Genomic DNA, 14,461 nt, shown 5'->3' on the forward strand with positions numbered 1-14,461 from the left:
ACATAAATTTTATATAACGGCCAAAATTTCTATTATATTACAAATTCTAGATCTTACCTAACAACACATGAGCTGGCATTATATAATTCCGTTATAATATTACGAATTTAAGATTCAACATACCAAGTTGTGAAAATCTTTATTGATTATTCCAAATTAGAGATCCGACATACCAAAAAGTTGTGAAAATCTATATTGATCATTGAGTTGTAAACTTCCAATTTAATTTGTATTTATTTTAGTAGCATAATAAATTTCCAATATCGAATTGAAAAGCGTTCAAGGAATAACAACCACACCCAATTATAAATAGACCACTAGACATTCCATGCTATCAATATACTTTGTCTCTACATCTTTTGTGAGGGAATTATATTTTTCTTGAAAATGTCTAGCAATAATGCCAATCGAAGGGTGGGTAGAGGTAGGCAAAGGATTCCCCTATCTAGAATTGAAAGTGAGACTAGTCGTAGTGTCACCTTCTCGAAACGCCGCAATGGTCTTATCAAGAAGGCCAATGAGATATCCACACTATGTGGCGTGGAGATTTTGTTGGTGATTTTTTCGTCTTCTGACAAGGCTTATACTTTCAGCAACCCTGGTATGGATGCCATCCTAACCAAATATTTTGGTGCTAATCCTACCGCACAACCCAACCCTGCCGAACAAAACTTGCGTGCTCACCGTGAATCCTTGATGCAAATCATGTCTTCCCAAATTAATTACCTGGAAATGCAGATTGAAGAAGAAATGAAAGTAAATCAAGCTTTGCGTGAGGCTGAAAAGGTCAATCCTCCTATTTCTGAACTTCCATTATCGGAGCTACCATCCATGAAACACAAAATGGAAATGCTTCGTTCTCTTGTTCTGCAAAAACTAATGCAAGTTCCTGGTCAAGCTCATCTTGATACAAGCATCTTATTTGGCTATTCACAATTTGGAGCGAACGACAATGTTGGCCCAAGTGGTGGTGCTAGTGCCCAATAAAGAGCCAGTACGAAACAAATGATGATGGACCTAATTAGAAGCAATAAGATATTTATGAATTTTATTTGAGTAGTATATCTATATGTTTTCCCTGCATTTTATTATGTTTTTAAAAAGTTATTACAGATGATCAATATGAATGCAAATTTGCGTTCTTGATATCTTTTAATATTTTTCAAGTTACAGTTTTGATATTTTAATAAATTATTTATCAAAAAAATATCTTGAGTTTACAATGTATGAAAATTAAGGACAAAATTATTCTTTTCAAAAAAAATAAAATAGACAAAATTATTCGACCAATTACCTTTTTTTATTTATTTTTAACTTACAATGGAAACTAAATAAAAGGCCAAAATACCTGTGCAACTATAGAAGTGTTATTATAGTAAATGAAACGAAAAAACAGTGGCATGCCATCAACAAAGATATTTTCTTTTGGAGAGTAATTAAATGGTACGGAGTATTATATTACAATACCCTTTTTAAATGTAATTAATAAATTTTGGTAGTATCTCATGCAGACTCATCACACGTCAATATATCAATAGAGTAAGTTTTGTTTACCTATTAAAAAAGAAGAAGAGGAGAGCGAGAATAGAAATTTTCAAGGTGAAGAAATTTCCTTTAATTCTCCAAAAGCTCAATTAATACTGGCTTTCTTACAAATTTACTTTAATGTGGGCTTACAATGATAATATAAATTTTCTCAACGGATTTCAGTGAGATTATTCGTCAAGGACATTTGTTTTGTTTCTTTTGCTATAGCAAGTTGTTCTTAATAGGTTTGATTTAATTTTTAGAAATATTTGATTTTGTTAATGCTGTGATGAGATGAGCACCGTACCTTTGGTGTTTTGGGCAGTGGGTAAAATAAAGTTTGATTTTTAATCCTCCTCCGTGAGCCCTCAGCTCTAATTAACGATTTCTGCTTCCACTGAACATTACGAGCTATGATTCTCTCCATTTCAAATTAATTCCATGTTTTTTAGTCCTCATCCGTGAGCCCTCTAGCATTCTTAGTTGAGGAGGGTTTTCATCTGGAATTTTATATATGTTGGGATTTGTTGTTCTTCACAGTAGTTCCTGAGAGTAGTGAGTTTGTTCTCAGAAGATGCTTCACAACATACAGTTTTGTTGATTTCTAGTTTGGGTATAATGAAGATTGATGTGTCCCATTTGTTGGTGTCATAGTTGAGCGTCATCTGCGGATTTCTCAATTTTTGAACTGTACACTCCTTGCTCTAATTGGTCTTTCCTAACACAAATATGTTTGGAATTTGTTTGATTTCTTAGATCTTTACAAACCGTGTTTTTCAGAATTTTTGTTTGTTTTCTGTAAAAGTCTCTTTTTATCAGGTTGCAGTGGGTTTCGATATGTCCTAGTTTGTGACAATATTAGCATCTAATTTTTTGTTTGTTGTGGTGTTGAAAGTCATGTTCTAACATCGCTTCAGATCTATACCCAGTTATGTCTGTGTGATTTCTTTCGAGTTATGAGCTTCCCATTTTTGCGTCTCTTTTTAATTCCTTTATTTATTTTATTACTAACTGAGTTATTTTATCATGAAATCCCCGTAGCTCTTCTTGAGTTTCTTTTTGAATGATTTTTTCTCTTTCTTTTTTCGATTTCCAGTACATGGTTTTTCTGTATGAGATCATAGTTTGCCATGATAAGCTCTTGCCATTTTGATTTCAATTGTAAGTATGATTCGTATAGATCCTCTATGTTGTCTTTGTTTTCTATTTCCACGGCCTATTTTAGTTCTTCAATTTCTTTAATTTTTTTTTTTTGAAAGCAATTTCTTTAATTAATTCTCCTTCGTTTTCTTGAAAGTATTTTAAATTTTCTTTTGTTTAATTTCTTTGTGAAGACACCTTTCTCTTCCTTTTTCACTTGTGTTAGGACACGCATTTCTATCATGAGGTCACATTTAATTCTGATGAGTTCTTCAAATTTTGATTTCATTTGTGTGTATGATTTTAGCAGTTCTTGTACGTATGTCATCCTTAGTTTCAGTATCACTTTCATAGTTGGCACAGAAAGCTACAAAGTTTGAATTCTCTTCCTTGCTTTTTGAGTTTTTATTGTATGTTTGTTCTTCATTCTTAGATAAGTTGGGAATTCAATTTGAATGTGCACATGTCCCTTGCATTTAATTTGTAGTATTGTATTCCACATTTAAGTTGAAGGCAGATTTCCTTTTGACAACATTAGTTTTATTTCTAATCGTGTTGATATCTTCGTTGTTTGAAGTTTTTCAATCTTTGTTCCTGAGTTTGTTGAATTTTTCAACAATTATATAGATATTTTTTATTAGTTGAGCTATAGATTCTTCTATGTCTTTGACATCATTATCTGAACTACTACTGGGATTCCCAAATTTCTCTAGCTAATATGTTTGTATATTTCCTATTGTAAGAACATAATCCACATTAAACACTTAATACGTGACAATAAACATAAACCCTACTAAGCTCCGACCATAGCTCCTATTTTTGGTTGCTTGGGTCCTTTGTCTGTTGAAAAGAAGTTTCTCGGGCTGCTATGAAATCACTGTGAACCAGGAAGCATTTCTCTCACTTCTTTCAGTACTCTAGATGATGTATGAGTCGTCAAATGAACAATGGGAGGACTTTAGAGTCTAAATACCCACATCCCATCAATGTACGTAGCGAATTACCTAATGCTGACTAACTTCTAATACTTAGTCAGCCTAAATATAATTTGCACCACACAAATTACACTTAATATTATAATAATAATAATAATAATAATAATGATAATGATAATGATAATGATAATGATAATGATAATGATAATGATAATGATAATGATATTGATATTGATATTGATAATAATAATAATAATAATAATAATAATAATAATAATAATAATAATAATAATAATAATAATAATAATAATAATAATAATAATAATAATAAGGGAAACGTTACACCTATAAGATAACTCAGTTTGTATGTGTTCAGATTTGTACTCTCCTGAATGGCTGTGACTTTCATCATGAATCTTTCAGGTAATGAACAAAGTTCTTTTTTACTAGTTTAGCCTCAGGGATAGGATCTCCTAGGTTATACGCAACTCCAGAGATGTCAAGAATTCGCACACTAAATTGAGTGTTATTTTCTTCTTCTTCCATTTTCATATTTTCAAATTGTGTCTGGACCATTTTAATTTTGATTGTTTTACTATGGAATTTCCTTCATGATGTTTGTATAAAATATCCCATGCTATTTTGGCTATATATGTTTCACAAATCAGTTTAAAATTTTTGTCATTCATTGCTCCAAAAATAGCATTAATGGCTTTGGAGTTGTAAACAACATGCTTGATTTCATCATCTTTGTAGTCCTCTGTCTTCAAAGATTCCCTTTTCGGCTGTTGGAACTTGGCTTAAGGTTGGTGAGTGGCCCATGCCAAACCATTCATTTAATTTCTTGTAAAGGACCTTGGCGGTATAAGGATGGGGTCGGTTGGTTTGTACACATCGTTCCCACTAGTGTGGCTCGGCTATAGGCCTTTGCAAGATGAGAGGTGAATACCAATTTGGTTTGCATGCTTGATGAATGGTGTGAGAGTGTAACATTCTTTGGATTAAAATTTTGAGGCTTCCTTAATATATTCCTTGAGTAGTTTAGTAGGGGTGATGACTAGCATATTTATTACATAATGTGGGGGATTTCACCCACTCCGTTGGCATGACACTTATCTTGATTGACCTATGGATGAATTAAGTTAACATTGAGTAAGGTTAGGTGTATCTTTGACACTTATGTGATCATTGGTTTGATTGAAACTTGCTTGAGGGTAAGCAAGGCTAAAGTGTGGAAACTTGTGATAAGTGTCAAAGACGCACACTTTTAAGGTTCATTTGTGGTGAATTTTAGGCTCAAAAAAATCCTTTGTGTAGTAATATTGTGTCAATTAGCTATGTTTTGCAATATATTGGATATTTCCAACACACTTTACGCTTTATAAAAACTTCCACACCAAGCACAACGTGTGTTGTGACACACGTTGAACAGAATAAGTTCCCGAAAAATGCACGTTGTCCGAGAATTGAAGGCTGCGTTGAAGGGGTTGGGAACGGAAATGAAAGGGGATGCTATTTAAACTGTTTTAGATCAAATTTGTATGGGGGAGACACAAATTTAGAAAGAGAAATAGATAGTTTAGCATTTAGAATTAGAGAAAAACACTTTTAGTTCTAGAGAGATTGATTGAAGGAAGAGCTTGACAAACACCATTTCAAGAGATCTTGCAAGAGTAGATTTCATTTTCCTAATCTACGTTTGGGTATACTTTCTACTCTTTTCTATTTATACTTGCCTTGCTAGGGTTAGATCTATGAATGCTTTTAAGATTTCCGTGTCTATTGTAGGCTAGTCTTGTTAGGGTTTGGATTCTGAAATGTGTGTTGATGAGGCTTCCATGACTTAGTTCTCAAATTAGGGTTTGATTGATTTCATTGCTTCTATGTCTTGTTGTTGAGGTTTGTTTGTATGGAACCTAGTAACTTGATCACCTCCTATGGTGTTTGATTGCCCTATGCTAGGTCAATCCAAGCTCCTATCCTTAGCGTTTCCTAGCTCAAGGAACCCTACGAGGCTTGGTTAGGGAGGGGTTGAAGGCAAGATATTCGACGAAAGGCTTAGGTGAAAATCTAAACAGAGTCCTAGTAGTCTTAGTTATGAAAGGACGTAAGCCACTCCCTAGACTTAGCAATGGCATCCTCTTTCCCTATGACAAATTAACCCCTTAGCATCTTCATCCACACAAAGCAATTCAACCCTACTTATTTTTCATTTGTTCATTGTTTGTAACAATTCATTTCATTAGTTCACTATGACATTATTAGATTTTGTGTGCTTGACATGCTTGCAAACATTATCGATGTCGTTACTTTACAAAATTAGCAACTTAGGGGTAAATGCGAGCGGCCATCCCTTGAGAATGACGTAATCCGGAATTCATCCCAACACAATTCACCTAACACGATGAGAGCGAAAAAATTGCATTATCAAAAGGTGGAAGCCGTGGGATTTCAACAAGCCCTGCGAGCAATTGGATGAGGCGGAGTTGCCTATTTTGGACTTGAGACAAAAAATGCAGTGACATTTTCATAATTATTATCGATTAACTTTATTATGCAAACTTGAGCATTTAAATATGCAATCTTTAACAACTAATTAAATACAAAAACCTGGTAAATTTTATAAAATCAATGAAAAAGCTAAATTTTAAATCTAAACTGCAAATGCTTGATGCTAAGCATTAAAAAGTGAACGATTAAACCAAATAAAACAGAAAATGCAGTTATAAACTCTAAAATCGAAACCCTAAGTACAATGTACTTTTGTATTTTTTCAAGTGTAATCTTTTAACACTAAATGTGCAAAATGTTAGTATTAAATATGCAATGCTGGAAAATTCAGAAAATTACAGATTTTAGTGTTCAAGTTTTCTTGGTAAAGTTGGTGATAATTACGAAAATATCACCACTTTCTTTCTTAAATTGGATTTGGTACATCCAACTTTTCCAAATGTAAGGTTATGTTGAGATTTGTTATTAGTTTTTTCCAAATACTTGTTCTTGTATGATTATATATATATATATATATATATATAGCTTGTATATTGTGCTTACTTTGGTATAAACTTAAAAATTTATTCATACCTAATGTATTAATTATTCATTAATATTTTATTTGGCAATTACACGAGGTAAAAACAAAAAAGCTTTGGGGTTTGTATAAAGTGATATATAATTGCAGAAAATAAAAGCTCAATTTTTTAAAAAATAATTATATCGTATGCAAGAGGCACCAGTGCTATGAGCAATAGAGTTTACAAAATTATTTATAATAATATTTTATAATTATTTATCTGTTATAATTATTTAGAATAATGGCCATTAAATTATTAGTCCCTTCATTTGCCATCTATTTAATCAATTGTTATGTTATAGAATTGAAGGGTTGTATGGATTATTATATAAAGAGTTGAAGGCTTAATGAAATGATACACCTACATGGTTGTTATGCTCTAAACTTTGGTGTTCTTCTTCTTCTCCCTTTTTTCCTCTCTTTACGTATACAAACACACAAGCATATATATATATACGAAACTCTGGGCAAACTACCGTGCAATCATCACGCGAGAACCAACGAGTTAATAGGCCAAAACATAACACGTTATTAGCACGAATCGCCATCATATTCCTCGGTGAACGGTAAGTCCGGAACCCGTTATAATACATGTCTTTATACTCGGAAAGCATGTTCATAGGATTCATATAATACATGTTTTATATGACACATGTAGTTTCTATACATCTTGATATGATTCTGAAACGCATGATTGATATGGTAAATATTTTTCTGAAATTTGAAATATGAATTGCACATATTGGCTCATATATATGAATTTCCAATTCATGAATATGTATTTCCAATTCTATATGAGAAGTTGTTGAATCGTTACTGGTGGATAAGCGGTGGATCGGTTAACCGGAGCATACACTGGTTGAGCTGGTCTCGTATGGCAACCCCGAAGTGCAATGGTGGTATGGGCTTCAAGCATTTGCACGAGTTCAACATTGCGCTTTTGGCCAAACAAGGATGGAGGATCTTAACTAACCCCTAGTCGCTGGTGGCGAGGCTTCTAAAGGCTCGCTATTTCCCTAACGAGTGTGTCTTGGACGCTAAATTGGGGCACAACCCCAGCTTTGTGTGGCGCAGCATACTGGCGGGGCAGGCACTTTGCGGCAGGGCGTGATGCGAAGACTAAGGAATGGGCACGACACTCTAATCTAGCAGTGGCCTTGGCTGTCGAACTTGAATGATTCTGCTATCCACACACCATGCGTAGAAGAATTGAAAGATGCCACAGTATGCAGTCTATTAACTGAGGACGGCAGTTGGGATGAGGGACTTGTGCGTGCGCTGTTCAATGAACGTGATATCCATAGAATTCTGCGTACCCCGGTTGCACCAACTCACAATGACTCTTGGTGCTGGAAAGGGGATCTGCGAGGAACTTATACGGTGAAGCATGGCTATCACATGCGTACCAGCCACCTTTTGAATCAAGGACCTGGCCGCAACATCGGAAAATGGAGGCAATTATGGAAGCTACCAGTACCACCGAAGATAAAGAATTTCCTATAGCGCTGCATCTGCAATCTGCTACCTGTTCGTGAGAACCTTCGTGTAAGGGGCGTATGGATAGGAGGTGACTGCCCGATATGTGTAACAGATGCTGAATCGGTGAACCATCTCTTTTGTGAGTGCCTATTCGCTACTCAGGTGTGGAGCAGTATGGACATGAAAGGTGGTATGTAACACCCCAGAATTTCGAAACTTTTAAAACTTATATAATAAAGGTAATTTCTCATTAAATCCCAAAACAGAGCATTACTAAACATAAGTGTGCGGGATGCTATGCCACATCTGAGCTGGAGAACTCAGATGCACAGGCTATACTAACTAAATATTCTCAAAGTAATGTCAATGCATCATCATGGCCCGCAGGCCGAAAGGAAAACTAACTATCTATGCTTCAGATCTCTAGGGCGCTCTGGAGTCTACTCATCTGTGCCTGAAAGCCAAATATATCTGTTCAGCGAATAATGCTGCTAACCCACTCCAACGCGTTGAAATACAATATAGGTATATATATATATATATATATACATATATATATATATATATATATACATATGTATATATATGTATATATACATATGTATATATACATATATATACATATGTATATATACATATATATACATATACATATATATATATATATATATATATATATATATATATATATATATATATATATATATATATATATATATATATATATATATAGGAAAACTATTTTGAAGCAGGAAGATATATACTTAGGAGACTCTAGCTTTTAAAACCAGGATTAAACTCGACAGATAGGGACAAACACATTCAACAACGATAATCAATTATATAGAGACAATATTATAAAGACACGTATCTAAGGACACAGTTCACTTTCAAATCATTCACATTATCATTCAATCAATATCCTTGTCACATAAGCACACTTTGGTGGCGCCACGGAACTAATCGCATGCCCCAAACATGAGGGTTAGTGCATATAGCGCTAACACGGCCCCGCAGCACCCTACCTCATACCGCAGCATGAAGGAATTGACCGCAGCCAATTGTATAGACCGTCGATAGTTTCATCGGCGGATCACAGCCCTACACACCGCTGACGCGTTTAGTCGGTGGACTGTGATCCTCTTTTGGGGACAGCGACCCTACACACCGCTTGACGAGCTCAGTCGGTGGGTCGTAGCTGATCAAAGCCCTAGACACCGCCTGAGGGACTCATTCGGTGGGCAATGTTCTTTGGGGACTACGACCCTACACACCGTTGGCACATACACTCGGTGGATCGCAGCCAACCATAGCCCTACACACCGCCTGACAACTCATTCAGTGGACTATGGCCTTCCTCGGGCTAATGGCCCTACACACCGCCTGACGCGTCCAGTCGGTGGACCATAGCACATGAGGCCCATGGGGTGGACCGCAGCCATAGAAGTGAGTCACTGACCGCAGTCAGGATAATGAACCGCAGCTCATGAGTAACCAGTTTGACCGCAGCCAAGATAATGAACCGCAGCTCATGTATAACCAATTTGATCGCAACCAAATTGGGGTATCATGCACACATAACACATAGTAAACACATATTAACACATTGGGAAGGGGGAAAACGTGTAAATAAACTTATGCGTGATTATCCACATACTAAGAATAGTCCTAAGGGGTTCATACATCTTCCTCCTAGGCCAACGGGTTACCGATTCAACTAGCATGCAATACACAAGACTCTTTTATCTTACGAATGGTACCCGAAATATCAAACTAGACTCATGCACGACAAACGGAGTCCGTTGGGACACCACGGGGATTGGGGAAAATCAAATGGGGAATCCGAAGTCCCAAAGTGGGAAAATTCCAGCGGGTGGCCGGCGGGTGGAGGACCACCCGCCGGCGATGAACCTCCGGGTAGCGGGTGCCCGGCGGGCAGTCGTCTGCCCGCCGGCTGCCCGCTGCCGGCGGCGTTCTTTGGGCAGCGAGTAGGTGGCGGGTCCCCCTACCCCCACTGACTCTTTTTCTAAAATATAAGTCCCAGGATCCTCCGTGGAACCCGAAACCATGCTTAGACACTTTTAAACGCAAATGATGACACCGCGTAGACAATTAACGGATCAAAAGCAAGAATCACATAGAACACATCCTATCATGTCTTCTAAACATAATCAACACCCGAACATGCGAATTCCTACCCAAATATACCAAGAATAACCCTATACGAAATTCACGATTCAACCTAGGGCTCTAATCATATTTAAATCATCAAGTTCATAGTTCATCTTTAATATCAAGAAATATCAAGATTTATCAAGAACATTACACAATCATCAAGATCCTATTATCATCATCAAGATCATCAAGATCACACATAAAATCATCTCATCAAGTATCAAGATCATATCACAATTATCATAGGAGATTTCATCAAGACACAAGCATATAGAGGGAGCCAAAGAAGAAGATTATAGCAAAGAAAATAGGTTTTGTTAAGACATGGGTTACCTTATTTGTTTATCAATCCAAACACACCGTTAGTGAAACCTGTAAATCAAATCAGACTTTCACTAAATAATCGAACTAATAGAATAATAAAACACAAGGGGATTTGAACCCTAATTTTCTCCCAACACTAAAGGTATCCTACCCATCTAAGCTAACCCCCTTTTGTTAACCAATGACATTATTACTTATTTCTAATCTAATCTATTTCAAGCATCCCCATGTAACCCATATTGTAAACCCGTAGCCGTATTATCCAATTAACCCCCATCATCACCGATTACAGTGACAACGTTCATGGCTCACCAAAAGATTATGTAATTAAACATGCTAAAGGTAGGGTTTAAACACTAAACGTTCCTCTCACGCTACTAACGCCCTAACCATCTCACCACTGTAACTTCTTAATACAAAGGCCGGATTTATTATTCTTTTAGTGTGCCACCACATCATCATCTGCATCCGTTCATCACCACCATTACAGTGATGGTCACTACGCACGTCGTACGCTCCCCATCCCAGATATCCACTATTACGACAATAAGGACACCTTACCTTCATCACCATGGATCGCCGTCGCTACCGCCGAGAGGGCGCCGTTGCCTTTGCTTCATGAGAAAGGTGACAGCGGGTAGTTTCTGGGAGGTGCATCGCCTGCCCTCCTCCCGTCGTTTTCTTCTGCCAATCCCGCCGTCGATGTCCGCCTTCGTTGCTCTGCTACTTTGCCAGGACAAAGGGTGTCCGGAGTGCTTCCCGGGACCGTCGTAGCTTCGGCCGGAGTTGTTCGCTGCCGGGAGGGAGAGAGAGACAAGGGATCTGGTTTGTGGTTGTATGGTTCGTTTCTTCTTATGTCGAGAGAGAGAGAGAGAGAGAGAGAGAGAGAGAGAGAGAGAGAGAGAGAGAGAGAGAGAGAGAGATAGAGAGAGGGTGGGGGAGGGGGAGTTAGGTTGGCGATCAAGATGAAGATGGGAGGGAGTTTCCCGGTTCTTGTATACGTATACGTATTTATATGTCTAAATACTGTAGACGATTAGGATAGTAATAATGCGTATATATATATATATATATATATATATAGGGATGCACTCAGGTGCGAATAAGTGCCCAGGAAGGAATATGTGAACAAATCAGCGCGCGACACGTGTCCAGATCTAATAACTTAAAAAAAATGCGGTGGCATTTTCGTAAATAATTAAACATCGAAGTGCAAGTAAAATCACTTACAAGTGCACCTACTTTCATCTATAAGTGCATGTAATTTTGCCTTGTTAGCATTCACTTCCCGCAAACATTCATGCACTTGGGTGTGCTTATAACTATAGGTGCAACTATTTATAACTATAGGTGCAACTACTTATAACTATAGGTGCACCTACTTTCACCTATAAGTGCATGTAATTTTGCCTTGTTAACATTCTTTGATCTAAGTTCAGCGGGTAGTAATACCCTTGAAAACCACCCGCAAACATTCATGCACCTAGGTGCAACTACTTAGAACTATAGGTGCAACTTCTTAGAACTATAGGTGCAACTACTTATAACTATATGTGCACTTAGTATTGATGCTCAGTGTAAATTTTTACTTGCACCTATAATACATTTTACATGCACTTGTAATACATTTTACTTGCACTTCGATGTTCAATTATTTACGAAAATGCCACCGCATTTTTTTTTTAAATCAGTATTTCTCATCCATTAGATCTGGACACGTGGACGAATAGAATTCATTCCTATTTCGCGCCTGGGCGAAGCATTCGCACCTGAGTGCGATTATATATATATATATATATATATATATATATATATATATATATATATATATATATATATATATATATATATATATATATATATATTGGGCTCAAGGTTTGGGCAAGGGTTCATGACCCATTGTGGACTACATTAATCAGTTAAGGGGAATTCTATCCTTTCTAATTGTTCTTGTTGGAATCAATTGCATAATTGATTCCGAATTTGAGGATCGTAACACGGGGTGTTACACTCTCCCCCCCCCCCCCCCCCCCCCCCCCCCTTGCAAGAAGCTTCGTCCCCAAAGCTTAAAAATTATTTGGGGGATAAGGAAAAACTGGCACAGTGGTCTAAAGGGGAAATTATTCTGCGGGGATTAAGTATATAATTGTATGCCTATGTGTACTGGTCCTTGGGAAGGACTGGGTACAGAAAGATAATAGGAAGTGCAGGATTTAGGTTTCAGATTCGAGGGTCAAGCTAATTTAGGAATGGGGTCAACGTTTTCAAAGTTGCAACTTAGGAAAGAAAGTTTCCACCTTGTATGGGATCGTTTGGGAATGAGGGATCAAGAAGGAGGTTTTGGAATGGTAGAATGAAGTTCTTAACGGAATGGTACTTGATAGGCAATGAAGGAAAGGATTTTGGCTAGAATAGGGCTAAGGACTCTCGTCTTCGAGCAATTATTCCTGTTTGAAGCTTGATTGTGATGTAAAGACGAACTAATGATCCTTTTTCCTTAGTTTTGGCTTTGTTCGACTCTAAGATTTTCGTTTGATCTTTTCTTCCCACGCTGAAGTCTCCTTCATCTTTATCGCTTTCAAAGGAATTCTCGTGATGATTTCCGTGCATATTCCCCTAGAATGTTCAAAAGTCTGGACCTAGTCGGTTAGTGAGGCCAATCCCCAGGTCTTGACTCTTAATTCTTGCCGAGTGTTCCTAAGGATCAAGGGGTTTCGGGTTGGCTTCCTTGTTCTATTGAGTTTCATCCCTTCCTTGGCGGATGAATTTCTTAACAAGACTTTATGTCCTCCTTGAAGTTCGGCTTGTTGCGCCTTTTGGTGATGTTTTTAGTAGGGAGAGCACCTGACACACTTTTCTCTCTCTTGGAACGCAGTCATTTATTACGGGATGACTTGGTGATCCGTACGGTTGTCCTACTTCCTTGTTGATCCTTAAGGTCATGGGGATCTTAACATGGTTTCCCAAAAGAGAGGAATATAAACTTAGGGTAATGGTAATGATTCCAATGTTCGTCATAGCTCAGGGTTTCCAAGGACTCAAGTTAGGTGTAACAAAGGGTGAGTAAAGGCGTAACGGATGTGAACTACTTTCAAGAATAATTAGGGGTTCGAGGTAGGAGTTTCAACAAATAGGGATATCAAGATGCTGAGATTTCAGGGTGGATGATATTTTAAACTGAGGTAAAGGGGTCACAAGACGTTGCGATATACTTACCTTGCACCTAAGGATTTAACTAACAGTGTCGTCCATCTGCTACTTCACTTTCTCGTATTAATTAGCATCCTAGTTCTCTTTCCTGTTTGTTGTAGCTGTAACCTGTACTTGCCGAGATAAAGCAACTTGTCGGAAGGTGCATGCTACTTGCTTGAATCGGGGGTCCCAGGTTTGTGAGTATTGTAGTCTGTCTCCTTCGAGCTGTCCTCACGCCCCGACGCACCCACCACATCTTAACTGCTTTGCTTTAGTAGTCATCCAAGCCTTCCTTCTCTTGGTCACGGTCTGCGTCAAGTCCTTGGTGGGAACTAGAGTGAGGAGTCTTACCGGGTATGTGTATGTTACCCAGTTATGGACGTAAACTTATCTACTCGCACCCTTACCTGGTGCTTTAACTAAAAGAATTGAAGCTAGGTAAAGAACAAGTACGGGAACTCAAATGGAAATGGTAAGCTCACAGTCTCACCGCGCGTCCTAAGGCTCCTATACCCTAAGTACTTTAAACACCTAGAGTTCAAGCCTAATGTCCTAAAGTTCTTTCCTAAAGATCTCTAACACTTAGAATTCAAGCCTAATGTTTTAAAGTCTTATC

The 14,461-nt window shown here is 37.5% G+C and overlaps 1 protein-coding gene across 1 annotated transcript; it reads left to right on the forward strand.

Moving 5' to 3' along the window:
• The first annotated feature begins 387 nt into the window (after positions 1–387).
• LOC109192155 (agamous-like MADS-box protein AGL61) lies at positions 388–987 on the forward strand. The gene has a single exon (XM_019342743.1). The coding sequence runs from the start codon at positions 388–390 to the stop codon at positions 985–987; it is 600 nt and encodes a 199-aa protein (XP_019198288.1).
• The last annotated feature ends 13,474 nt before the right edge of the window (positions 988–14,461 follow it).

This window comes from Ipomoea nil, unplaced genomic scaffold (assembly GCF_001879475.1).
Source record: "Ipomoea nil cultivar Tokyo-kokei standard unplaced genomic scaffold, Asagao_1.1 scaffold1769, whole genome shotgun sequence".
In the NCBI taxonomy this organism is placed as follows: domain Eukaryota; kingdom Viridiplantae; phylum Streptophyta; class Magnoliopsida; order Solanales; family Convolvulaceae; genus Ipomoea; species Ipomoea nil.